The sequence below is a fragment of the Suricata suricatta genome, chromosome 13 (assembly GCF_006229205.1).
Source record: "Suricata suricatta isolate VVHF042 chromosome 13, meerkat_22Aug2017_6uvM2_HiC, whole genome shotgun sequence".
Taxonomy (NCBI): Eukaryota; Metazoa; Chordata; class Mammalia; order Carnivora; family Herpestidae; genus Suricata; species Suricata suricatta.
This window is the reverse complement of record NC_043712.1, coordinates 6,472,664-6,498,506: the sequence shown is the minus strand read 5'-3', so window position 1 is coordinate 6,498,506 and position 25,843 is coordinate 6,472,664. Positions and strand designations below refer to the sequence as shown.

At 52.4% G+C, this 25,843-nt stretch overlaps 1 protein-coding gene across 2 annotated transcripts; it reads left to right on the top strand.

Moving 5' to 3' along the window:
• The first annotated feature begins 8,749 nt into the window (after nucleotides 1-8,749).
• TBC1D13 (TBC1 domain family member 13) lies at nucleotides 8,750-22,943 on the top strand. Of its 2 annotated transcripts, XM_029920245.1 has the most exons (12): nucleotides 8,750-8,861; nucleotides 9,815-9,888; nucleotides 11,367-11,407; nucleotides 12,006-12,067; nucleotides 12,220-12,319; nucleotides 13,095-13,177; nucleotides 15,858-16,017; nucleotides 18,806-19,016; nucleotides 19,546-19,709; nucleotides 20,865-21,025; nucleotides 21,272-21,329; nucleotides 22,189-22,943. In XM_029920245.1, exons 1-12 carry the CDS (start codon nucleotides 8,839-8,841, stop codon nucleotides 22,252-22,254), a joined length of 1,203 nt encoding a protein of 400 aa, XP_029776105.1. In that variant the 5' UTR covers nucleotides 8,750-8,838; the 3' UTR covers nucleotides 22,255-22,943. The 2 variants fall into 2 exon arrangements, with proteins under 2 accessions (XP_029776105.1, XP_029776106.1); XM_029920246.1 differs by lacking the exons at nucleotides 8,750-8,861; nucleotides 11,367-11,407.
• Nucleotides 22,944-25,843: the final 2,900 nt, after the last annotated feature.

Genomic DNA, 25,843 nt, shown 5'->3' with positions numbered 1-25,843 from the left:
CCCACAAGAAAATGTTCATAGAACCATAATTCATAATAGCCAGGAAGTGGACACAACTTGGGGCGCCTGGGTGGCGCAGTCAGTTAAGCATCCAACTGTGGCTCAAGTCAAGATCCCATCCTTCGTGGGTTTGGACCCCGCATCAGGCTCTGTGCTGACAGCTCAGAGCCTGGAGCCTGCTTGGGATTCAGTGTCTCCCTCTCTCTCTGCCCCTCCCCAACTCACACTCTGTTTCTCCTTCAAAAATAAGTCAACACTGGGGCGCCTGGGTGGCTCACTTGGTTAAGTGTCCAGCTTCGGCTCAGGTCATGATCTCACGGTTTGTGGGTTCGAGCCCCAAGCTCAGAGCCTCAAGCCTGCTTACGATTCTGTATCTCCCTCTCTCTCTGACCTTCCCCTGCTCGCACTGTCTCTCTCTGTCTCTCAAAAATAAATAAAAAACATTAAAAAAAAAACCTAAACATTAAAAACATATTTTAAAAAAAAGGCAGTGGACACAACCAAAATGTCCGTCAACTGGTAAACAACAATGATATGGAATGGTATGTTCATACAATGGAATATTATTTGGGAATAAAAAGGAATGAGGACCTGATATGCAACAACATAGATGGACCTTGAAAACATGCTAAATGGAAGAAACCAGCCACAAAAGACCATACTGTGCATGAGTCCATTCATATGTTGAGACTAGACAATTCTGTAGAGACAGAAAGTAGGTTAGTGGTTGCCCCAGGCTGAGGAGGAGCAGGGGGGATGGGAATGACGGCCAGTGGGTACCAGGGCTTCCTTATGGGGTGATGATAGAAGATAGTCATATGTGTATAACTCTGAATATTCTAAAAGTCACTTGTAGAGGCCAAGGGCAGGCTGTCCCAGGATGGTGCACATTGGCATGAAGATTGTTTTGAATTACAAAGCAATGGGGGGGGCATGCCTGGATGGCTCAGTCAGTTAAGCATCTGACTCTTGATTTCAGCTCAGGATATGATCTCAGGGTTCAGGAGTTCAAGCCCCATGTCAGGCTCTGCACCGACATCAGCCTGCTTGGGATTCTCTCTCTCCTCTCCCTGCCCCTCTCCCACGGGTGCTCTCTCTATATATATACCTCTCTCTCTCTCTCAAAATAAATATGTGAACTAAAAAAAAAAAAAACCCAAAGCCCAGCATATCCAGGAAAAGCTCTATACTTCCCCCTTCAACTGCCTGGAAAGAATTGATAGAGGGCCTGCTCCAGGAAAAGAGCCTTCCTTATAGACAACTCCACTATAGTAAGAGCTAGGTGTGGGAGGCAGAGAGGAACCTAGTAAGGTCCGTTTGATCAAAGTCCTCTGTGTCCCATTGTTTCTGGGTGGCCCAGCAAACTCTTGTTTACCAAACATTTACTCTTTTTCATCTTCCTATGAATTACATTTCTTCATTTTGAAGTCTCAGACTCCTACCCTCTCTTCTCCTTGGTTCAGAATGACACGTATACCTCACTCTGCCTCACTGTTTGTGGAGTTTCCACATCTGTGTGGATTCCCTGCATGTACAAAGTTAAATCTCATTTTCTCCTGTTAATTTGTTTCATGTCAACTTGATTCTTAGTCCAGCTAAAAAGTCCTTGAAGGACAGAAAATTTTTCTTCCCAGTCACACTGAATCATGCACTTTATTTAATTTATTTAAAAATTTCTTTTAATTAAGAAAAGTTATGGGAAAGGGCAGAGAGAGAAGGAAACACAGAATCTATCCAAGTTTGGCTCAGGTTATGATCTCCTGGCTCATGAGTTTGGGTCCCATGTAGGGCTCTCTGCTGACAGCGCAGAGCCTGGAGCCTGCTTCGGATTCTGTGTCTTCCTCTCTCTCTGAGAGAGAGAGAGAGAGAGATAGCACAAGCAGGGGAGGGTCAGAGAGAGAGGGAGATACAGAATCTGAAGCAGGCTCCAGGCTCCGAGCTAGCTGTCAGCACAGAGCTTGATGCAGGGCTCGAACCCATGAACCTGAGCTGAAGATGGACACTCAACTGACTGAGCCACCCAGGCACCCCAAAAGGAAAGAAATTCTAACTCATGCGGCAATGTGGTTGAACATCTAAGACAGCAAGCTAGTGAAATAAAGCAATCACAAAAAGACAAATACTATACGATTCCACTTATACGAAGTATCTAGAGTGGTCAAATTCATATGACAGAGAATAGAATGGGAGTTGCCAGGGGCAGCGGGGAAAGGGAGGAAATAGAGAATGAGTTGTTTAGTGAGCACAGAGTTTCAGTTTTGCAAGATGAAAAGAGCTGGGGTTGTTGGGACAACTACTGAACTGTATGCTTACAAATGGTTAAAATGGTAGGTTTTATGCTATGTTCATTTTACCACGGTTAAGAAATAAAAATAAAATAGGCTCATATCAAGCAAATCTAAAGAATTCTCAAAACTCAATTTCAGTAAGAAAGGCAATTCAATAAAAAATGGGCAATAGATTTGAACAGATAACTTTCCCAAAGAATGTATATAAATGGCAAATACATGAGAAGATGCTCAACATGATTAGTCTTTGAGGAAAGGCCCACTGAAACTATAATAATATATGGGGTGCCTGTGTGGCTCGGGCGGTTGAGTGTCCGATTTTGGCTGAGGTCATGATCTCCCAGGTCGTGGGTTCGAGCCCCGCAATGGGCTCTGTGCTGACAGCTCAGAGTCTGCAGCCTGCTTTAGATTCTATGTTTCCTTCTCTCTCTCTGCCCATTCCCCACTTATGCTTTGTCTTTCTGTCTCTCAAAAATAAATAAATGTTAAAAAAGTTAAAAAAAAAAAACCTACAATAAGATACCACTACCCACCTACTAGAATGTCAAAATTAAAAAGACTGACCATACTAAGTGTTGGTGAGGATGTGGTGCAAAAGGGACTTTCCTATGCTGCTGGTGTGGGTGTAAAACGACACAACCATATTGGAAAAATGGTTTGGCAGTTCCTTAAAATTTCATCCAGCCATTCCACTCCAAGAAAAAAGAAAGCATATGTCCTATTTTTTGAAATTATTGTTAAGTTAGCTAACATACAGTGTGGTCTTGGCTTCAGGGGTAGATTCCCGTGATTGCTCACTTATATATAACACCAGTGCTTTTCCCAAGAAGTTCCATTCTCAAGGCCCATCACTCCTCACCCACCCACACCAACTCTCAGGTTGTTCTCTGTAGTTAAGGCTCTTGGGGCGCCTGGGTGGCCCAGTTGATTAAGCGTCTGACTTCGGCTCAGGTCATGATGCCGTGGTTCATGGGTTTGAGCCCCGCATGAGGCTCTCTGCTGACAGAGCCTCGAACCTGTTTCGGATTCTCTCTCTGTCTGCCCCTCTCCCACTTGTGTTCTGTCTGTCTGTCTGTCTCTCTCTCTCTCAAAAATATTTTTAAAAATTAATATTTGTTTTTTGAGAGAGACAGACAGAGTGCAAGCAGGGGAGAGTCAGAGAGAGAGGGAGACACAGAATCTGAAGCAGGCTCCAGGCTCTGACCTGTCAGCACAGAGCCCAACGTGGGGCTTGAACCCATGGATTGCGAGATTATGACCTGAGCCAAAGTCAGACACTTAACCGATCGGGCCACCCAGGTGCCCCTAAAAAAATTTTTTTTTAAAGAATCTCTTGTGGTTTACCTCCCTCTCTGTTTATAACTTATCTTTCCTTCCCTTCCTCTATGGTTTTCTGTTAAGTTTTTCAAATTTCACATACAAGTGAAATCACATTATATCTGTCTTCCTCTGACTGACTTATTTCACTTAACACAGTACCCTCCAGTTCCATCCACGTTGTAGCAAATGGCAAGATTTCATTCTTTTTCTTTGCTGAGTAGTATTCCATTGTGTATATATACCACATCTTCCTTATCCATTCATCTGTCAATGGACATTTGGGCTCTTCCCATACTTTGGCTATTGCTGATAGTGCTGCTATAAACATTGGGGTGCATGTATCCCTATGAATTAGCACCCCTGTATGCTTTGGATAAATTCCCAGTGGTGCTATTGCTGGGTTGGGGGGTAATTATATTTTTAATTTTTTGAGGAACCTCCACACTCCTTTCCAGCGTGGCTGCACCAGTTTGCATTCCCACCAACAGTGCAAAAGGGTTCCCCCTTTGCCACATCCTTGCCAACATCTGTTGTTTCCTGAGTTATTAATGTTAGCACTCTGACCAGTGTGTGGTGGTATCTTGGTGTGGTTTTGATTTGTAGTCCCCGATCATGAGCGATGTTGAGCATCTTCTTATGTATCCGTTTACCATCTGGATGTCCTCTTTGGAAAAGTGTCTGTTCGTGTCTTCTGCCCGTTTCTTCACTGGATTATTTGTTTTTGGGGTGTTGAGTTTGGTAATTCTTTATAGATTTTTGAAACTAACCCTTTATCTGATACGTCATTTGCAAATATCTTCTCCCATTCCATCTGTTGCCTTTTAGTTTTGTTGATTGTTTCTTTTTATCTTGATGAGGTCCTAATGGTTCATTTTGAAAGCATATGTCCTTATAAAGACTTGTGATGAATGTTCACAGCAGCGTTGGTTGTAACGGCAAAAAAAATGAAAACAAACCAAATGCTCATCAGCAGGAAATGGATAAACTATGGTGTATTCACGGGGCACCTGGATGGCTCAGTCAGTTGAGTGTCTGACTTTGGCTCAGGTCATAATCTCACGGTTTGTGAGTTCAAGCCCTACATCGGGCTCACTGCTGCCAGTGCAGAGCCTGTTTTGGATCTTCTGTTCCCTTCTCTCTGCACCCCGCTTCTACCTCCCCCTCCCCTGCTCCCTCTCTTTTTTTCTCTCTCTCAAAAATAAAAAGGAATCAAGTGATAGGACGCCTGGGTGGCTCAGTTGGTTAGGCATCTGACTCTCGATTTCAGCTTAGGTCATGATCTAATGGTTCATGAGTTCGAGGCCCTTCTCAGGCTCTGTGCTGACAGAGTGGAAGCTGCTTGGGACTCTCTTCCTCTCTGCCCCTCTCCTGCTCTCTCTCTCTCTCAAAATAAATAAGTAATTTTTTAAAAAAAGTTTAAAATAAATGAACAAAAAAAGGAAACAAGTGCTGATACATGCTACAGTATGCATGAGTCTCAAAATAATTATGCTGAGTGACAGAAGACAGATAAAAGCAAGTACACAGTGTATGTTTCTTTTTATATGCAATTCTAGAAAGTGCAAACTAATTTAGAGCGATAGAAAGCAGATCAGTGGTTCCCTGCGGTGGGGGAGGGCAGAGTGCACAAAAAGAGGGAGAAGGGAAAAGATACAAAAGTCGGGAAGAATGTTCTGAGGGTGAAGGCTGTGCTGATTATTTTCGTTGTGGTGGTAGTTTTATGATTCCATATATGTATATATGTCTAACCTTACATTACATAAGGGAGCACTTGAAATACGGGCAGTTTATGGAACATCAAGTGTATCTCGAAGCTGGTAAAATTGCATAAAAAGTAAACCCGCGGGGAAACTGGCTGAGGATTACAAAGGATCTCTCTGTGCTACCTCTCCTGCAAACCCATAGTATCTCAATATAAAAAGTTAAAAAATTACAAATTAAAAACAATTGTATTAGTACCTGTCAAAGTGCTCTGGGGAAAAGCTGTACCAGTTTAACTCAACTTTAAAGCTCTTTGAAGGGCGCCCGGGTGGCTCAGTCGGTTAAGCACCTGACTTCGGCTCAGGTCATAATCTTACGGTTTGTGAGTTCGAGCCCCACGTCAGGCTCTGTGCTGACAGCTCAGAGCCTGGCGCTTCCTTTAGATTCTGTGTCTCCCTCTTTCTCTGCCCCTCCTCTGCTCATGCTCTATCTCTCTCTGTCTCTGAATAATAAAAACATTAAAAAAGAAAAGAAGAAAGCTGTTTCAGAGAGACCTATTTTTCCTCATCCTAGTGATGGGGGTGGGGGGCAGAGTAAATGCTGATTGCTTTTACCCATCCAAGGGGCAGTAAGGTTGTTCAAATTCATACTCATCTGAATGTAAGCCCAATTTAATGGCATTTCAGGCTTTGGTGAAACAGGGTTATTTCTTCTTTGAAGTACCTGCTTAGGAACTTTAGTGTCTTACCTCCTTCAGATGTTTGCTTATTTTTATTCATTTTTATTTTTTTAATGTTTATTCATTTTTGAGAGAGAGAGAGAGAGAGAGAGAGAGCAAGTAGGGGAGAGGCAGAGAGAGGAGATGCAGAATCTGAAGCAGGCTTCAGGCTCTGAGCTGTCAGCACAGAGCCCAACGCGGGTCTTGAACTCATCGACCGAGAGAATCATGAGAATCATGCCGTGGGCTGAAGCTGGACGCTTAACCAAGTGAGCCACCCAGGCGCCCCACAGATGCTTGTTTAGATGTTACCTCAGAGCAGCTTTCCAGACCCCACTATTTAAAATTGCAACACCCCTCCATTACCACTTCTGCTTTATTTTTCTTTTCCAGAATTGTTTACTATCTGACTTATTTGTCTTATTTATTTATTTCTTTTTTTTAATGTTTATTTATATTTGAGAGAGAGAGATAGAGAGTGTTAGCAGGGGAGGGTCAGAAACGGGAAGACACAGAATCCGAAACAGGCTCCAGGCAGTCAGCTGTCAGCACAGAGCCTGACGCGGGGCTCAAACCCACAAACTGAGATCATGATCTGAGCCGAAATCCTCCGCTTAACTGACTGAGCCACCCAGGCGTCCCTATTTACTTCTTTAAATGTCTGCCTCACTAAAATGTCAATGCTTCAAAGGCATTTGAAGATTTTTTTTAAGTTTATCTATTTTGAGAGAGATGGAGAGGGAGGGAGAGAATCCCCAAAGCAGGCTCTGAGCTGTCGTCAGTCCAGAGCCTGACTCCAGGGCTCAAGCTCAGGATTTGTGAGATCGGGACCTGAGCTGAAATTAAGAGTTGAATGCTTAACTGACTGAGTCATCCAGGCACCCCAGGGACAGGGATTTTTTTGTCTGTTTTGTTCACGTCTAAATTCCAAATACTAGAAAAAACCTGGTACATCGTAGGCACTCAAGAAATTTCTCAAATGAATGAATGCCTATTTCCTTTCCAAGGAGGGGGGTGTTTTTTTTCTCATTGGTGTAAGAACACTGTATATGTTAGAAAGATTAACCTTTTATCACAGAGTGTGCATATGTTTTCCCCTGTTAATGTTTGTCTTTTACTTTGCCATATAGAGATCTTAAAATTTAAGTAATTATGTATCTGTCTTATCTCTTATGGCTTTTGGGCTTTGTATCTTTCTTCTCCAAGATTATAATCTTCTAAAAATCTATTTCTTCTAGTCCCATAGATTTTCCTGTTGCAGAGTTTTAATTAATCTACAAATTTCTTTTTCTGTCAGATGAGAGATAGGAATAGAACTTTAGGGGCACCTGGGTGGCTTAGTCGATTAAGCAGTGGACTTCAGCGCACGTCATGATCACGTGGTTAGTGGGTTTGAGCCCTGCCTCAGGCTCTGGCTCTGTGGGGGCATGTGAGCTCAGAGCCTAGAGCCTGCCTCAGATTTTCTCTCTACCCCCCCCCCAACTCGTGCTCTGTCTCTCTGTCTCTCAAAGATGAAGAGATGCTAAAAAAAAAAAAAAAAGAACTTTATTTTTTTAAATGATAGCCAATTGTTTTTTCCTAACATCATAATTTGTATTTTTCTGTCTTCCTAACCAAGATTTTAAAGGGCTGCGTGATATTATTTTTATCTAGAAAAATATTCCTTTCCTATTGTGCCATTATAAGAGCATTTATTTATGTCTTGTATTTCATACAAGAACGTAACCTTGGTATTCTACAGAAACGTTGGTATTCTACAGAAACAGCTCCGTACCTAGCACACAGTGGGAGCAGAAATCACGGGATTAGTGAATAAAGGAACAGACAAGTCCTGAGAGCAGGGCGGATGTTTTTAGGCTTTCCAGGCCAGTGACAAAGTTTTCACCCATCAGTGGATAAACTTAAAAAAAGCACAATCACGCACACGTGCACACAAGCATGTAGGGAAAATCACTGGAAGGCTGCCCACGGTCTTTTTTTAAAAAAGATGTTTATTTATTTTTGAGAGAGAGAGACAGCATGAGCAGGGGAGTGTGAGAGAGAGGAGCCACAGAATCGGAAGACAGGATCCAGCACAGAGCCCGACGCGGGGCTCGAACCCACGAACCAGAGATCATGACCTGAGCTGAAGCCGGGTGCTTAACCGACTGAGCCACCCAGGCACGCCTGCCAGTGGTCTTTTAAGAAAGATCCTGAAATCCTGGCTTTCTTTTTCTATTGTTCTGATAAGGTAAATTTCATGTTCGTCAACTCCAAAATCCAAGGAAACACTGGATTGTAGTCCGGCTCTTCCATCTGATAGTTACTGAAGCGTAGTCACTGAGCCATCTGCTTGGTGCGGGCACTGCTGTCATAGCCGTGGAGGACTGCAGTGAAAAGACAAGCCGGAGGCCTGTATAGTTTAGCAGGGAACGTCCCCATTCTTGAAACAATGACGCAACAGTTTATGGCCGGCAAGGAATGGGTAAGGAAGAGGTCAGGGTGACAGGTATACTGCATGGATAGAAACCGACGCCCAGGGAAGTCCAAAGAGTACGCACAGGGTACAGGCCGCAGGGTCACCGGTTGGTAGGCTGTCTCTCCCGCGCGGGCCGGGTGGTAACGGGGGCGGGGCCGCGCTCCCGGCGCCCCGTGGCCCCGCCTCGGCAGTGGCGGCACGTGAGCTGGGTGGAGCCGGGGCGAGCGGGCGGGGCGAGACGGAACGCGGGCACTCGGGGCTTCGTTTCCGGTCGGAGGCCTTTGCTGGGAGCCCCGCGTCCCTAGGGGGCGGCGGCGGCGGCGAGGGCAGAGGGGGATCCGGAAGTCAACACCATGTCGAGTCTGCACAAGAGCAGGTAAGGGCCACCAGGGCCGACCGAGGCCAACCACTCCTGGCCAGGCCGCCCCCAGGAGGGGGCGCAGGTGCGGCCGGGACCCGGGAACCCCGGGTAGAGGGTCTCGCGCGCCCACTTTCCAACATCATTGCCTGTGGGCCTGAGAGGGGGGCCGGGAGCCGAGGCACCTCTTCTGCTCTCCGTGTCACCCCATGTCTCTCTCTCATCCTGGACTCCGGGTTTTCCCCTTCCCCTGGTGTCTTCCTCATCCAGGGCCTCGATGCCCCGTTCTCCAGCTCCCCATCCCCCCCACTAGTTTTTGTCCCCCGCTTGTTAATCCTTTGCCCCAGTACCGTCCCCTCCAAATGCTCCCCATTCCCCTTGCCCGGTTCTTACATAGAATGCTGGAGAACCTGGGTTCTCCAGTCTTCCTTCTCTCAGGCTCAGTAGCGCAGCACTGGCCAAATTTTGCTAAGTCTTCAATTTTCCTCCAGGACTTGTTCTTTAAACGTTTTGTCCTTGCCTGCCGGCCAGCGCAAAACTCTTCCAATGGTTATATTTTTGAGCCTGGAGAGCTGGATGCAGGTTACACAGGCCCGTTGTCTAGGGATCGCATTACTCCTGGTTCCTAGTGGCACTATGGGCTGGGCCGGGCCAGCAGGAAGTGCCCAATAAATGCCAGCTCACTAAGTGTTAGAAATGTGTCTAATTTCATGGTGTTCGTTTGAGAACCTCCAGACAAGACTATCTCTGTGTTTCTGGGTTTGGAGGAAGAAGTGATTCGTAGTTCTGTATCCCCCTAGGTGCCTTTGGCCAGGACCTGGACTGAGCTTTGCTGTCTTTATGTCCTGAAGGGGTGGGGGGGACAGGTTGAAGACTGCTGCCAGGAGAGCTTTGGGCTTCAGAAGTGATCGCTAAGTCTGCCACTCTTGGGTTTGGGTGTGCTTCATTTGCCTTTCCATCCCGCCTTCTAGGATTGCAGATTTCCAGGAGGTCCTGAAGGAGCCCACGATTGCCTTGGAAAAGCTTCAGGAACTCAGTTTTAGTGGTAAGCAGCAGCTCTCCGCTTTCGGGGTTTCCCTGGAGCAGCATTGTGGTTAGGATGGAGGGGAAGGTGCCCAAGGCCACACCTGGTCAGTTCTAGGGGGCGCCAGCCTGCCTCTTGGGGCCTTCTGCTGATTCGGGGACTCTGAGCCACCCCTGACTGCTCTGCCCGCGGGGAGCAAGCCTGTAGGCCTTAGGACGCTTCCTGGCATGAAAGCAGTGCTTGCTGCCAGCCGAGAGTGACTGGAGAGGATTCAGTGCAGGAGCCTGGAGCGGGGAAGAGGGGAAGAGGCTCGAGGCCCTGTGGGGTCTTCCCCACCTAGCAAACTTCCTGCGTTGTAGAATTTGGTTAGCTGCAGAGTGGTTCCTGATTCTCTCCCAGGCTGGGGGATTACAGCTGACTCAGGCAATGGTGAACTTCGGTTAACGGTACAATTCCGGCCTTGAGACCCTGACTTTAAGGCACTGACCCCCAGCAGCGTTTGACTTTGCCCTCCCTGGCATGGTTAACTTTCCAGCGCAGAGATTTTTGCTTATTTTTGAAAATATCCTAAGGCATCCTGTGCAGATTCTGGTTACTGCTCTGCCCTTGTGACTTTGTCAGCAAGGAGTTGCTGCTTTTCTCGTCCCCAGGCAGATTCTGAGGGAAGCCGGCATTAGCTCACGTTCACATTCACATTCATGGTATTAGGAATACTGTAACCACAGCTGCTTTAGTGAGGTTCCTGACAGTATTGCAGGCGCTGTTTGTTTTTTTGTTCAAGAGTGATATTTAGACTCTGACGATCTTACTCCTGGGATGTGTCCTGAGCTGAAGAATCTCCCAGGCCTCCGGGAAGCCATTCTGTGTTGAGTTTGGGCTGTAGAGTTAAGACAGACGGACCTGTGTTTGAGTCCCCGATTGCCCTGTCATTATGGTTAGGTTTTTTTTATCTGGACCATGAGGATGACAATGCTACTCTTCTCTACTTACTAGGGTTATAATGAGGATTAAGTGAAGTAATGTCCATAAGGCACAAAGCGCTTAGCATTTATGGCTTAGTTTATATTCCGCAAATGTTTATGGTATCTCTTCCTGGGGCTCACCCAGCTGTTGGTGTTACAGATGTTAAATAAATACGCACACCGTGTTCTGCAATCCCAACTGGGATGGGTGCCATGAAGGAGAAGTCCCAGAGCCATTATCGCTTATAACGAGAGATCTGACTCTGGGCAGAGATGGTGGTGGTGGGTAAGCGCTGCGCTGAGGAAGAAATACTGAGGATGAGAAGGAGTTCCACACCGAGGGAGCTCTGGGGCGGGGGCAGGGGTCGTGGAGAGAACTGCACAGGATTAGCATGTAGTCCAGTGATCTTTCTGACAGGAGGTGACTCTGGAAGAAGCACTTCTTGCTCGCTCCTTTCCTTGCCGCTGGCTCTGAGGTGGAGGGCGGGAGGCCGGGGCTCTGGCCTGGGGCGTGACTCTTGCCTGCTGTGTCCACAGGCATCCCCTGTGAGGGCGGACTTCGGTGCCTCTGCTGGAAGGTGGGTGTGGCTGGGTGGGGCGTCTGCTCTGCCAAAAGTCCTTGGGCTCCTGCATGGCCTGCCCCCCGCCCTGGCCCCTTTCCCTTCTTCTGCGCCTTTTCCTTGCTGGTCCGAGGAGACTCTTCTGGGAAGTTCTGGGTTTCCTTTCCTCTTGGCGTCCCCTCCAGGATCCCGTTGGGGCTGGAACATGTAGTTGTGGAAGTGAAGCTCTCTGCTTCCTGGTCCATGGACGGGGGGGGGGGGCAGCGATGCTTAATGGGACAGCAAAGGGCCATGCTTTGCCCAAAGCTCTTAGCTGAGGTGGGAGCGGAAACCCGGTGTCTCGGTTTCCAGCCTTTTGAGCACCAGGTTTCAAGATCATTTGCAAGGATCTTTGTGAGGACGAGCAGAGGAAAGGGTGGGTTTGGGTAAAGGAAGAGGGAGGCAGTGGGGAGGAGAGGGGAGGCTCCCCCCAGCCCACACCTGCACTCGTGGGTTTCAGCCCATTTGGTCTTCGGGCCTTTATTAGACGTTTTCTGCGAGGCCTGGAGGCGTCCACCTGCTGTCTGGGGTTGGGGCCTGGGAGTCGACACTGCTTTGCTCCCCTCCCTCTGTGCAGATTCTCTTGAACTACCTCCCCTTGGAAAGAGCCTCATGGACCTCCATCCTGGCCAAGCAGAGGTGAGACCATGAGAAAGGGGGATGACGGGAGGGCCTCCGTATCAGACAACAGGTGGTGCTGAGCCCCTCTTGCCTCCTGTTGCTGCTTCTCTGGTCCAGGCTCCCTGGACGAGACCTTTGGGACCATCCCTCTCTCCCCTTCTCTCCTGCAGGGAGCTATATTCTCAGTTCCTGAGGGAAATGATTATCCAGCCTGGCATTGCCAAGGCCAACATGGGTGTGTCGAGGGAGGACGTGACCTTTGAGGACCACGTGAGTAAGGGTCGCAGCAGGGACCGAGGCTATAGAGTAGGGAGAGACGCAGGCTTTGGAGCCAGCAAGTTCTGTCCACCCCAGAGGACATGTGTGGCCAGTCTGGGTCCCTCTGGCCTGTCCAGTACCTCCTTTCTGTGTTGGGCCACTCAGCGCCTGAAGGCCGTTGTCTCTCCCTTCTCCTTCCCAGGCGCTGGGCCCAGTCAGGAATGTAAACCATAGCTTGGGCTCTGAGCGTGTGTGCAGCGCTGAGCCAAGTCCTCTGTGTGTGCAGCGTCTCCTTTAACCCCCCACCTCTGTTCCCTGGGGAAGGTTCTATGATTTTACAGTTGAGGAGCGAGCAGGGCAGGAGTGAGAATAAACGGTCGTTCTGTGGCCTGGAGGGAGCCTCACTCTCTCCTCAAGTGCTGAGTCCTTCCCCACGTGCAGAAAGTGGAGATGGATGGATCCAGGCCCATCCTCCAGAGTTCAGAACTGACGATTCAGAGTACTGATGAATGAGATTCGAGGAGACCCAGTATCACAACGAGCGTTTAGTGAGCACCTGGTATGTGCAGCATTCGAGACAGAAAGGATCGTCCCTGCCTAGCAGAGGTGTCCTCAGAGCGGAAGGTGACGTCGGAGGCCCCCGGAGTAGCTCACAGGCTGTCGCAGAGCCCCCCTGGGCGTCTGGTGGGATTGTTGGTGCGGGGCCTCTGCTCAGGCCCCCGGACTGGAACCTGCGCCCCCGGGGGTCCTAGCTGGGCCTGGGACAGAGCAGCTCATCTCCCCACAGCCGCTCAACCCCAACCCCGACAGCCGGTGGAACACCTACTTCAGGGACAACGAGGTGCTGCTGCAGATCGACAAAGACGTCCGGTAAGCAGGGCACTGGGGGTCCGGAGGCGGCCCGTGGGGTTCTGGGGGGTTTCCCAGTCCTGTCCTTGCCCTCTGCGGCCCCCGCCCGCAGGTGGGTGTTTGAGGAACTGCCGAGGGGCCGGTGCCTGGCTGTCTTTTCTTCCTGCCTCCGTTTCTGTCGTGCCTCAGGCGTTCGTGGGTTCACGGATCCTTCCTGCGGCAGATCCCGAGGCCCTGCTGTGTGGCAGGCCCGGTGCTGAGCTCAGGGTCGAGTGTGGAATCGACAGACATGGTCCCTCTTCTTAAGGAGCCGAGAACTGGGGGAGGAGGGGAGGATGGTTAGATAGTCCCTCAGCAACATGGATCTTCCGTGTAATTAGCCTTTGCGGTCAGCGCTCTGAGGGAAGAGTTCGGGGTGCTTTAGGGTTTGGGGGAAGCCTCGGCTGAGGTCTCAGGAGTGAGAGGCCTTGGGGGAAGAGGGAGGGAAAGGCCATGGCGGGGGCGGGGGGGGGGAGCTGCCTGTGGGAAGGCCCTCAAGCCCACGGAAGCACGTTCGAGGAGCAGTGTGAAGGCCAGTGTGAAGCCAAACAGAAGGGAGGCCGGTGTTGGACCTTGGACTTGATCCCAAGGCCATGGGGGCAGTCGTGCAGAGGTTTTGAGCATCGGGGTGACAGGATCAGATGAGTGTGTTTTGAAACCTTGTGAGCCTCAGTGCGCGCGTGGGCGTGCCTCTCCGCTTGGCAGAGGGACGTGGAAACCCGCTCGTGCTTCCCGGGGGGTCAGCGAGTGTGGCAGCTGGCGGGATCCCCCCAAGGCTGCGTGGGGAGCTGGGGGGGGCGCCTGCAGTGGGGTGGAGTGGCTGGGGCTGGGCATCTGGAGTCTGTCTGCCTGGTTTCACTTCTGCCTTCCCTGGGTGCCAGCTGTGTTTCCAGGCCCTTGGGCCCCTGGGCACCGTTCCTCTGTCGGTGGTCCGTTTGTCCGGGGCCGTCTTCGGGTGGCCCCCGGTGGACACCCAGCCCAGCGCAGCTCAGCCAGGATGCAGAAGAGGGTCTCGCCTCCTGCATGTCAGGGTGGAGCTCGGGCAGCCTCTGTGCACAAGGCATCTTGACCGTTTGCGTCAAGAACCAGGTCTTGAACCCGGTTCTAGAGACACAGGCTCTGTCTCACGCGGGGAGCGACTGGAGCACGCCGGTCAGTGTTTTCGGGGGGCAGGTCTGCAGGGTGCTGGGGGAAGAGGTTGGGAGAGCATGCCTGTGCTGTGGTCACGCGCAGGAGAGGAACTTTACCCGTTAAAGCGACACAGCGATGTAGGTCGGTGACAGCGCAGTAAAACTGGAAATAAAAGCAAACGTGTGGGGCCACGTTCTGAGTTTTCCTCTCCCTCAGTCTTAGACGTCTTCCTACGTCAGCTCTATACTGTCCTGTTGTACGCTGTGCCACAAAACCACTTGATATTTTTAAGTTTACTTATCAACGTAACCATTTTAAACCACACTCCACTTAACACCCTGTACGTATTAGATAATTTTTTTTTAGATAAATACTTTTGAAAGATGGTTGTGGTTAAAGAGAAGAGTTGGATTACAAGACCATAAGGACACTTAAACTTTTATGTGTGTGTGTATCTATATGGAGATGCAAATAAGAATGTGGGTATATTAGGGGCGCCCGGGTAGCTCATTCAGTTAAGCATCTGACTCTTGGTTTTGGGTCAGGTCATGATCTCGTGGTTCATGGGTTTGAGCCCTGTGTCGGGCTCTGTGCTGACAGCTCGGAGCCTGGAGTCTGCTTCAGTTTCTTTGTCTCCTTCTCTCTCTCCCCCTCCCCCACCTATCTCTCTCTCTCTCTCTCTCTCTCTCTCTCTCTCTCTGTTTCTCAAAACTGAATAAATGCTAGGGGCGCCTGGGTGGCTCAGTCGGTTGAGCGTCTGACTTCGGCTCAGGTCATGATCTCACGGTTCGTGGGTTCAAGCCCCGCATTGACTCTGTGCTGACAGCTCGGAGCCTGGAGCCTGCTTCCGATTCTGTATGTCCCTCTCTCTCTTTGCCCCTCCCCTGCTCATGATCGTTCTCTCTGTGTCCCTCAAAAATAAATGTTAAAGAAATTTTTTAAAATGAATAAACATTTAAAAAACCCACTAAATTTTTAAAAATAAAATGTTACAAGGGCGCCTGGATGTCTCAGCCAGTTGTGTTCGACTCTTGATTTTGGCTCAGGTCATGGTCTCGAAGTTCATGAGTTCGAGCCCTGCACTGGGCTCTGTGCTGACCGTGTGGAGCCTGCTTTGGGGTCTCTGTCTCCTTCTCTCTATCCCTTCTCCTGCTCGCTCTCTATGTCTCCCCTCCTAAAAAAATGTTACCAGTTTATTTTTTTATTTTTGAGAGAGAGAGAGAGAGAGCAGGGCAGGGCAGGGCAGGGGCGGAGAGAGAGAGGGAGACAGAGGTCCGAAGTGGGCTTTGCTCTGACAGCAGAAAGCCTGATGCAGGGCTCACACTCATCAATGGTGAGACCATGACCTGAGCCCACCTGAAATCAGACGCTTAAGCAGCTAGGCCATCCAGGCGCCCCAAATGTTACTAATTTTGTTAAAAACAGAAAAGATGCCTTTTGGATTCGTGGAGCACCCGGCAACGGGGTGCTGATGAAATGCTCCCAACCTTCACCCTGAGTAACAGTACTCTCTCCCGTTCCCTCTTGACAGGAGGTTGTGCCCAGACATATCTTTCTTCCAGAGAGCCACCGAGTACCCCTGCCTCCTTATCCTGGACCCCCAAAATGAGTTTGAGACCCTTCGTAAGCGGGTGGAACAGACGACGCTGAAATCCCAGACAGTGGCCCGGAACCGGAGCGGAGTCACAAATGTGAGAGCCAGCCCAGAGGCCCCAGGGTCACCCTGTGACAGCCTTTCCCTTCCGGCTTCCCCTGGGGCACTGGCCACCGGCCACCTGCCCCGACAGCTTCCCAAAGCAACCTTGGTCCTGCCAGCTCCACCTCTGGGGCTCTTTCTGCAAGTCTGCTCCCAAAGTTCGGGGGTCTGGGGTGCCGGGGAAGGGTCCCAGCATGCGCTGAGGGGATGGCTCTTGAAAAAGTGATCACGCGCGGATGAGAAAGAGTGGGAGCAGTGGGGAGCTGACCTGGCCGTGGTGGCCCAGAAGGCTTCCCTGAGGAGAGGACATTTCCGCTGAGAGTCCAGGAGTTAGGAGGGAAGCGCATTCCAGGTGGCGAGGAGGGCAGACGTGGGGGCCTCGGGCAGGGGTGAATGCGGTGTGCTCAGGAAATAGAGGCCAGCCTGGTAGGAGGCGGGGCTGCCGGAGGGCACTGGCAGGGCCCGAGGTGGCAAGGCCGCGGCGGGGACTTTGTCCTGAGGGCTGGACAGCCCTTGACGCATTCTAAGCAGTGCAGTGACGTGATTCGGGTCTCCTTACGTGGTTTGCCGTGGGCACTGTGGGGGTGTCGTGGGGGGGGCAGGAACGGAGGTGCGGAGGCGGCCGTGCTGTCCAGGGGACCGGCGAGAGGGGGCAGGAGGGAAGTGTGGGTAAGGCCTGAGAGATAGAGCTGGAACCGATAGACCTTGTGCTGGCCAAGTCACACCGAGCGTTTGAACCCCAGCCTTCCAGCAGATTCCTGTAACTCTGAGAAGCTGCTTGTAGCCCAAGGAAGCGTATTACCTTCTTCCTTAATTTACACCTATGTGTAGTTCGTGGACCACCCTCTTTTTCCTCAAAACTTTTCACTGTTCTCCAACAGTAGGAAAAAATCCTCTGTAACCCCCAACAGACTGGTGACCAGTCATATTGCAGAAGCTTTTTTCCTCCAGGTAGAATGGTCGCCTCTCTGTGTCTCTAGGGCAGCAGCCATTTTCTGCTGCAGGGGTGACAAGAGAGTTAACAGCGGATCCCAGAGTTGCCTGTGCCCGGGACAGAGGGACACGTGCCAGGGGGTGCAGAATGCTTGGCTGGCCATGTGGGCGACCCTCTTACTTGCCGCAGGTGTCCTGACTGCAGGGCAAGGTGCAGGGACCTGGCTTCACTCATTTCTCTGCAGTAATTGGGGTCTGAGGGCCGAGCTCTTCCCCAGTTTAGGTCTCTATCTGGTCCTGGTGGGAACCTGACCACAGAAGCTTCTAGAACTGCGGTTGGCCAGTTTAGTTCAAGTTGAACATGTGTTTGACTTTGGGGGAGTAATACCAGGCTCACCTTCCTGGGCCTCAATCTTGTCTTCTATAAACTGGGCATAATCATTTTCACCATGTTGGCTTCTGAATCACCAGGAGGTTGAAACGAGGCCGCGGCCCCGCACATTTTAGGAAGGCTGCAGGGCACTTCTCTGAGGGCTGGGCTGCAGGCTCCGGGGTCAGCCGGTCTGGATTCAAGTCCCATTGCCAGCACGTAATGCGAGACTTTGCTGAGTGACCTAACGTTTCTGAGCCTCAGTTTCCTCATCTTCAAAATGATGTTGAGCAGATATTCCTGGAGGTTCCGAGGACTTCGTGGAGGAATGCATGTAGAACCCGGTCTTGCCCGTAGAAACCTGTCAGTAAATGTTAGCGATGTGTGTGTGTGTGAGTGCACATGTACACACGTGTGTGATTGCACATGTGTGTGTCTGATCGGGGAGGGACTTTCTCTGCAGAATCGTGTGCTTCCAGGACGCCTGCCTGCGTGTTTGCCTGTCGCTTTCTCACACGGGTGCCCCTGGCACCCTGACCTTTGCCGTGCCCCTGGGGGTCCTGCCGGCCCCGCTCTCCGACACCCCTGCTCTGGCGCAGGAGGATCCCTCTTCTATGCACCCCCCAACCTTTTCTTCATGAAAAATGTGAAACGTGCGCAAAACGTGAAAGATGAATACAATTCCCAACTCTGTACTTTCCCCCTAAATTCAGCAGCTGTGAGTGTTTGGGCCTATTTGTGGGTGTGTTCTGTGTGGAGAGAGTAAGGTCACGGCCTGACCGTTCACCTGCCGGCGTCCCCCGGGAATGAGCACATCCTCCTTTGTCACATCACACGGACGAAGATTCCACAGTAACCCCCAGCGTCCAGTCCGTGATCGGATGTCCTTGGTTGTGGCAAGAATATTTTTGTTATTTGACTTCACAACCGGGATCCGTCAAGGTGTACGTGTGGTATTGGGATGTTAGGTTTCTTTCGTCTCTTGATCTGGAAGAGGCCTCCACTTCTGCCCCCACCCCCAACAGTGTTCGACTTTTTGAAGAATCCTGGCCAGTTGTCTATTTTTTGATATTTACAGGGGTTTTTTTTTAAAGTAAAGAATAACTTACATGCAATAAAATGCACAGATCTTAAGTTGTAACTAGATGAACCTTTACTTACATGTATGCCCAATCAAGACGCTGAACATTTTTCGTCTTCCAGAAAGTTCCTTCATGCCCCTTCCCAGTCAGTAACCCTCACGGCTGAGGGAAGCGCCGCTCTGGTTTTATTCAGCGTGACTTAGACTTCAGTCCGGCTGTCTTGTGGAATATCCTGTATCCTGGGTTTGTCAGCCTGTTTCTCCACATGGTTCCGCTCTGCTCTGTGTCCCCCGCCCCCAAGCCGGAAGCAGCGTCTCTGCCGCCTGGTAGACGTTTCCGGGGGGAGCACGCTATCCGTGCCGCCGCCCGCCTGACCGGCCCCTCCCCTTCCCGCCCAGATGTGCTCCCCGCACAAGAACAACGCGCCGTCATCCCTGAATGAGTACGAGGTGCTGCCCAACGGCTGCGAGGCCCACTGGGAGGTGGTGGAGCGCATCCTGTTCATCTACGCCAAGCTCAACCCTGGCATCGCGTACGTGCAGGGCATGAACGAGATCGTGGGGCCGCTCTACTACACCTTCGCCACCGACCCCAACAGCGAGTGGAAAGGTAAAAGGGGTCCTGGCTGCCCACCTCCCTCGCGGGGCCCCCTGGAAAGACGGACCCAGGAAAGCCCGGCTCATGGGCCTGATCAGGCAGTGTGAGCACTTCCCTGCCCTGGGCCTCCATCTTCCCTCCGTCAGATGTGAGAGGGCGACCTGGATCATCTCTGATCCTTTCCGGTTCAGGCTTTCTAGAACGTTGGAAGTTTGTTGACCTCTCCGTGTTTATAACTGAAGTTCTGGCAAAGGAGATGCCTGAATGACTGACAGGGATTTAAATAAATAACAGTTGGAACACTGTCCTCAGAAGAGCGTCTGATCACTTGCTAAGTGACTCGTACGGTGTTGCCAGAGGTGTGAGGAGAAAGACGTGGTGTCCTTCGTCTGGGGGCGGAGCGTGGTCGAGGATTGAGGAGGCCTGGGCCTGACCAGGAGGGTGGGCGGTCGGAGGAGCGCAGGGCGAGGGGGAGAGGTCAGGGTGGGACTCGGGAGGGCGCCGTGCCTTGCAGCTGCCCTGCCCCCACCCCTGTCACCAGAGCACGCGGAGGCAGACACGTTTTTCTGCTTCACCAACCTCATGGCCGAGATCCGGGACAACTTCATCAAGAGCCTGGACGACTCGCAGTGTGGCATCACCTACAAGATGGAGAAGGTGTACTCCACCTTGAAGGATAAGGACATGGAACTCTACCTGAAGCTGGTGAGGACCGCGGGGCCGGGGCGGGCGGGAAGGGGCCCGGAGAGCAGGCCTCCCGAGCACCCCAGGCCCAGGGCGCGTTCCGGCTCGAGCCCGGGAGCGGACAGTGGCCCGCTGCCCGCTGGGAGTGCTGGCCTGAACGCTGGGGCGCCGCCGGAGCCCGGGGCAGCCGTTGGCATGGGAGCCAGCAGGCCTGGCACGAGGAGGAAGTTGATAGGGTGCCTGTCGTGTGCCAGGCAGCGCGCGGCGTGTTTACCATATGCCAAGTGACGTTAGCTTGGTAGCAGTCCTCTGAAGAAAATAAGCGCGAGCCTCATTTTTATTTTTATTTATTTTTTAAAATATTTACTTTAGAGAGAGCACAAGGGGGGAGGGGGCAGGGAGAGAAGGAAACAGGCTCCAAAGCAGGCTCTGCTGACAGCAGTGAGCCGGACACGGGGCTCGAACTCCCGAATCGTGAGATCATGACCTGAGCCAAAGTCGGATGCTCAACCTACTGAGCCCCCCAGGTGGCTCACCCCTGAACTTCATTTTTAACAATTAAAAATAATCTAAAAAGTTCTTGGAGTGTCATTCCCTATTTGTGTCAGAAAACAGTTCTGTGAAAAGAGACTGCACATAAAAACAATTTTGTGAACAAGAACATGCATTAAAAAAAAAAAGAACAAGCATATAAACAAATCCCTTTAAACAGATTCGGAGTTATGGGTTCTGGAACACGGTCTTCCAGTTAGTCATATTCACCTGCTGACCAGAGGGCTCGTCCCTGTGGGGAGTAATTGCCATGTAACGCCGTTGTGTGGAGAGTAAAGAAATGAAATCATACATTTCATACGTTAAGCACGAGGCCAGGCTTACAGTAAGTGCCCCATCGTGGTCTCTGTCCATAAACGCGGGGTCATAATCCATACCGCACTTTAAAAGAACCTGAGCCACTTGTGAATTTAGAGAGCTTATATAAAAGCATGGATTTCTGGCCCTGCTTGAAAAATCAAAGATCTGACCGCACCGGCTGCCCCTCTGGCCCAGCGAGGCTCTCCGGGCGGCCTCGGTGCCATCCCCCTCACTGCCCATGGCGTGCCCAGCGCTGACGCGTGTGCCCAGTCTGCTAGGCCGCGTGGCAGCTGACCGCCATGCCCCGCGCCTCTGTCTCCCCAGCAAGAGCAGAATATCAAGCCCCAGTTCTTTGCCTTCCGCTGGCTGACGCTGCTGCTATCCCAGGAGTTCTTGCTGCCTGATGTCATCCGCATCTGGGACTCCCTCTTCGCTGACGCCAGCCGCTTCGACTTCCTCCTCCTGGTGTGCTGCGCCATGCTCGTGTGAGTACGCCCGCGAGCAGGGGCAGGGGCCGTGCCTGAGGGGCGAGCCTCGGGCCAGTGTCACGCTGCGGGTGGTGAGGAAGGGGCCCCGGGTCCGAGAGTCCCAAGCAGCCTCCGTGCACTGAGCGCAGAGCGCGACTCAGGGCCCGATGTCACCAACTGTGAGATCATGACCTGAGCTGAAATCAAGAGTCGGTCACTTAACCGGCTGAGCCACCCAGGCACCCCTCTGCGTGTTTTCCTCAGACTGATCCGGGAGCAGCTGCTGGAAGGGGACTTCACCGTGAACATGCGGCTCCTGCAGGTAACGGGGCTTGGAGGGGCCAGTCAGGCTCCGGCCATGAGGCAGATACTTACCACGCAGCCACCCACGCCGGCCGCCGTGACAGGCTGGGGTCAGGAACGGGGCAGAAGAGGCCAGACTCCTGAGGCAGATCAGGGTTTGGGATCTGGGTTTGAATTCTGGTCCCGCCACTCGAGTGGTGTTGCCCTGAGTGAATGACTTGGCGCCTCTGGACCAAGTGTCCTACCTCAGTGAATCTTACCTGGGACATGGCAGCGCCTGGCACATCATGGTGCTTGTTGGTGAAAGTGCTCAGACCTGGGGGAGGAGGTTGGGGCGTAGTGGTCAAGGACGCAGGCTCAGGAGTGGACAGCTCTGGGCTCACATCTTTGTTCTGCTATGGTGGTCACGTGACCTGAGCCAAGCGACAACCTCTCCATGCTTGTTTCTCCAATAGTCTGGCCTGGGGGTGATTTCCAGTAATTTGACCAGGTCTGTAAACTAGACATAGTCACATAACTTTCTCACCAGACTGATGAGGTGATCATTTGAGCTAACACTTGAGCAACGTCTAGTCCACAGCCGGGGTCGCGATGGATGGTGCTCAGGATTTGATGGCAGGAGAGAGAGGAGGGAGGGTGGCCCGAGTCCTGAGGAAGGGGCGGTGGCTCTGCTCAGTGCCGATCGGGTCGGGTAAGCTAGTGCAGCGGTGGGTGTAGCGTTGGCAAAGGTTTGGGTGGAATGCGGGTGGCTGGTCGCCTGTGGTCCCCGTCCCTGAGGCCCAGGGCCCAGCAGGGTGACGGGGCCCAGTGGGACGGGCACATGGTGGTGAAAGGAGGGCTGACTGAAGAGGCGTGTTGCTGGCCTTCCCCATGCCTAGGATTACCCCATCACGGATGTCTGCCAGATCCTGCAGAAAGCCAAGGAGCTCCAAGACTCCAAGTAGCCTGCTGGCAAGAGGCCCAGGTTTGGGAGAGAAGACACCGACCCCTGTGCCCTGGCTCCTGGGACGCGCAGCAGCCCGTGGGACTCCAGCCAGCCTGCGGGGAAGCTGGAGTGGCCCACCCCAGGCCTCCTCACTGGGCTCCCTCCCCCTCGGCCGCTCCCGCTGGGGGCACACTGTGCCTCGCTCCTTCCTGACCGCCTCCCCCGCCCTCCGCCCTGGCCCCCTCCCTGCTTTTCATCCTGCAGACCTTTGGCCCAGGTTGCCGAGCGAGGCTGGAGCTCGTGAGGTGGTTTCCCCCGGGTTGGGGCACTTTGGGGGCCTGGGATGCCGGCAGGGGTCCGTCCCGGCCTCCGAGCTGCTGCTCCCTCCCTGCTCTCCTGCTCTGGTCTTCTGGGCTCTGGTCTCCGGAGGTGCTTGGCAGATGAGCCAGAAACCACTTGGTTGGTGCTTAGGCTTCTCCGTGGGGAAGGTGACACTGTGAAGGAGCTAAGAAGCTGCCAGGCCCAGGTCAAACCCTCTGTCCCTTTCCCACCCTCCCCCCCGAGTGTGTGTTTTTGTCTAGTCACGAGTGGGCATGGACGCGTCTCTTCATCTCCCAGGTGTCTGCTGCTCCTGTGTGGTGTGTATGGTGTGTGTGTGTCCCTGTGTGTGTGTGGGGGGGGCCTCTTTGATCCCCCAAGATCTCTTTTTCTCCCTCCCTTCTCCCTCTGCCTCTTTCACAGAGAGAGTGTGTGACCCTCGCTCTGTCTGCCCCTCTCTTGTCGTTCTTCCTCTGCCCTTCTCTCTTGGGGTGCCTTATCCCCAGCTCTTCCCCGTCCTCCCCTCCACTCCATGAACCCCAGAGACAGAATGAGGAGTGTGGCTCAGCAAAATCCCTGGGGGGTCACCCTGGGCCTTTGCACCCTGTTCACATTCCCAGCCCTGGGCCCCCAGGTCGCACAGACTGGGAGGGGTCCGCAGTGCCTCACTGCAGGGTCCTGAATTGGCTCCCGACAGAAATCTTGGAAACCAAAAGCTGCTGAGAAATGATGGCCCACAGAGCGTTGGGCCCCTTACCCTCCTTTCCGGCCAGGCGATGGAGGGAGGAGGAGAGGGAGAGCTGGGTCTTCCCGAGAGCCCCCCGGAAGGCCCTTCTCTCCCAGAGGAAAAGGACCTGAAAGTGCTGGTGTACCAGGGGTTGGGATCCAGGTGCTTCAGAACGAGTGGTCATTCTCATAGCTTCCGGTCCCAGCCCAGTGGGTCCCATAAAGGGCAGGGGGCCTGGTCTCCCTGGGCCAGGTGCAGCTGAGCTTAAAGGCCCCCTGGCTCCTCACGGTGCCAGGGAAGCCATCTCCCCCCGGCAGGCTGAAAGAGGTGCTGGCCCTTCCCTGGTCACCGGCTTGGGCTGGTCCCAGGATTTGGGGCAGGGGCAGCTAGCCACTCTTGCTGCGGGGCTGTGGGAGGAGTGGGCATATTCTGACCAAGGCCCACCCTCTCTCCTGTGGGGAGGCAGGTGGTTTGGATCTAGAAGGCTGGGCCGCAGACTGGCCAGCAGTGGCCCTTTTGTCCCCAAAGCTTTCCCGAGTCTGGCAGCCAGGACTTTGTGCTGCCGTCCCAGGCCCGGCTGTGGGGCCCAGGAAGAACTGTCCCCAAGTGGCTCCTAGAGCAGGCTGTACCTTGGATGCTGCTGGGACTTTATGCACTTGCCTTTTTGCCGCCGCCTCTCCCAACACACAGTTCTTGGGAGATTTTTTTACTATATTTATTCAGACTCCTAGTTATTTATTGCAGACTGGCAAGTTCTTGGTTTGGGGGTAAAGGGTGGGGCTGGGAAGGTATAATAAAAGCAGTTGGAGGTCTTCCCCGACCTCCCAACGTCAGAGTCAGCCTCTTCTCCTGCCTCTGGGGGACCTTCCTGATTTTCCAGCAGGTTCTGGCTGGGAGGGCTCTGAGCTCTGTACTGTAACCGAGTGTAAGGGATACAACATGGCTGGTGTCGTCTCCGGACTGCCAGACCCCAGCATGGCATAGAGACCCTGCTTCCCACCAGCCCGGCTCAGCCTCTTCCCGGAACTTGTCAGCTGGTGGTTCAGTCCCAACTTTGAGCCCTTCACAGCCTGAGGCTTGGACCACAGCCTGGGGGCCCAGGACACCTGCTGCATTCCCTCTTACCCGTCCCCCTGCCTACCCTCCTGGGGCCATACTACTTGAATCACTGCATCTGATTTGCCTCAGTGGCAGACTTAGGTCCAGTGCTCTTCCCTTGACCTTGGGATGAGAATGGAGAGCACAGGGACCATGTCTGGATTACACTGCGCTCCCCAGGGGGATACTGCCTGAGAAAGGACAGGCCCTTGGTGACTCCCCCTCCCCAGACAAGGGAGGTGCCCTGAGAGCCAGGGGCTTCCTGGCTGGGGAGCTGCCCCTAGGACTTTGGACACTTACAGGCTGGCCTATAAGAATCCCGCAGGTCTCACTCCAGGGTCAGAACGGGAGTCTGCTTTTGTTTTTTCATCTGTTTTCTTCCTTGAATTAATGCTGTTGATGAGAAGTTGTCTTTAATAAATCATGTGTTCTTTGCAATGGGCATGGGTGCTGTGATGGGTTGAGACCTCAGGGAAAGTCCGAGCGGGGATGGAGCAGGAGGCTCTTGAGAGTGAGTGGGCAAAGAACAAGGCCAGGAAGTTCTTGTTGAAAGAGTTCAAGTCTTGTACCTCAACCAGCCACCTGCAGTTTGCCACTGAGAAGGGCGGGGCTACGCCGTGGTTACACCGCAGGTCATTTTTGAGATTGACAAAACCTCAAGAAATAAGTCATACCCACAATCTAGAGAAGATCACTAGGAACATGTTCATCTTTGCCTCATTCTTGTCATTTTCTTGATACACTTTTGTGTCCTGTCTCCCCTCTCACCTTATGCAATCTGCTGTACGATTTTAAAATGTATTTGTGGTCTATATAGTGTTCTAGTCTACGAATAATGTCTGAAACCAGCCCTTGGAGTATTTTGCATATTCCAGCCTCCATTATGAGTAATACTGTGGGGCAGGTTTCATGGTTAAAATCCTTGCATTCCCCATTCATAGATTTCCCCAGTCCGGTCCTCCAAGCGGGTTGAAAGGTCTGACCGTTTTAAGGCGTTTACACATACTGCCAGACTGACTTCTGCGATCGTACCAGTTACTGTTCCAACCAGCATTCAGCGTCAGCCGCCTGCATCCCTGTCCCTTCCCGGGCTGTTAAGATACTTGCCAGTGTCCTAGAACTCCTGACTTACGGTGTAATGGTTGGGAGGGTAGGATTCGGTGTCCGGCAGACCCGGGGTCTTGGCCTTGTTTCCTTGTTCTGTTAACTAGGAGCTTCCTCTCTTGAAGATTAAGTCACTTCTCGATGGAAGCTGCCAGACCCTTTCTACACGCGAGTTAAGTGGGACACCTACCGCCCGGCCAGCGAGGAAGAGGGTTCCTGGCTGCGGTCCTGGGAGGGGGCGGGGCGGGGCGGGGCGGCGGCCAATCGCGAGCCAGGGGAGAGTACAGGCACCGCCCACCCCCACCCGGTGCGCGTCTTAAAAGGGCAGAGAAAGGACGCCGGGACGTCCGCTGCGCGCCGA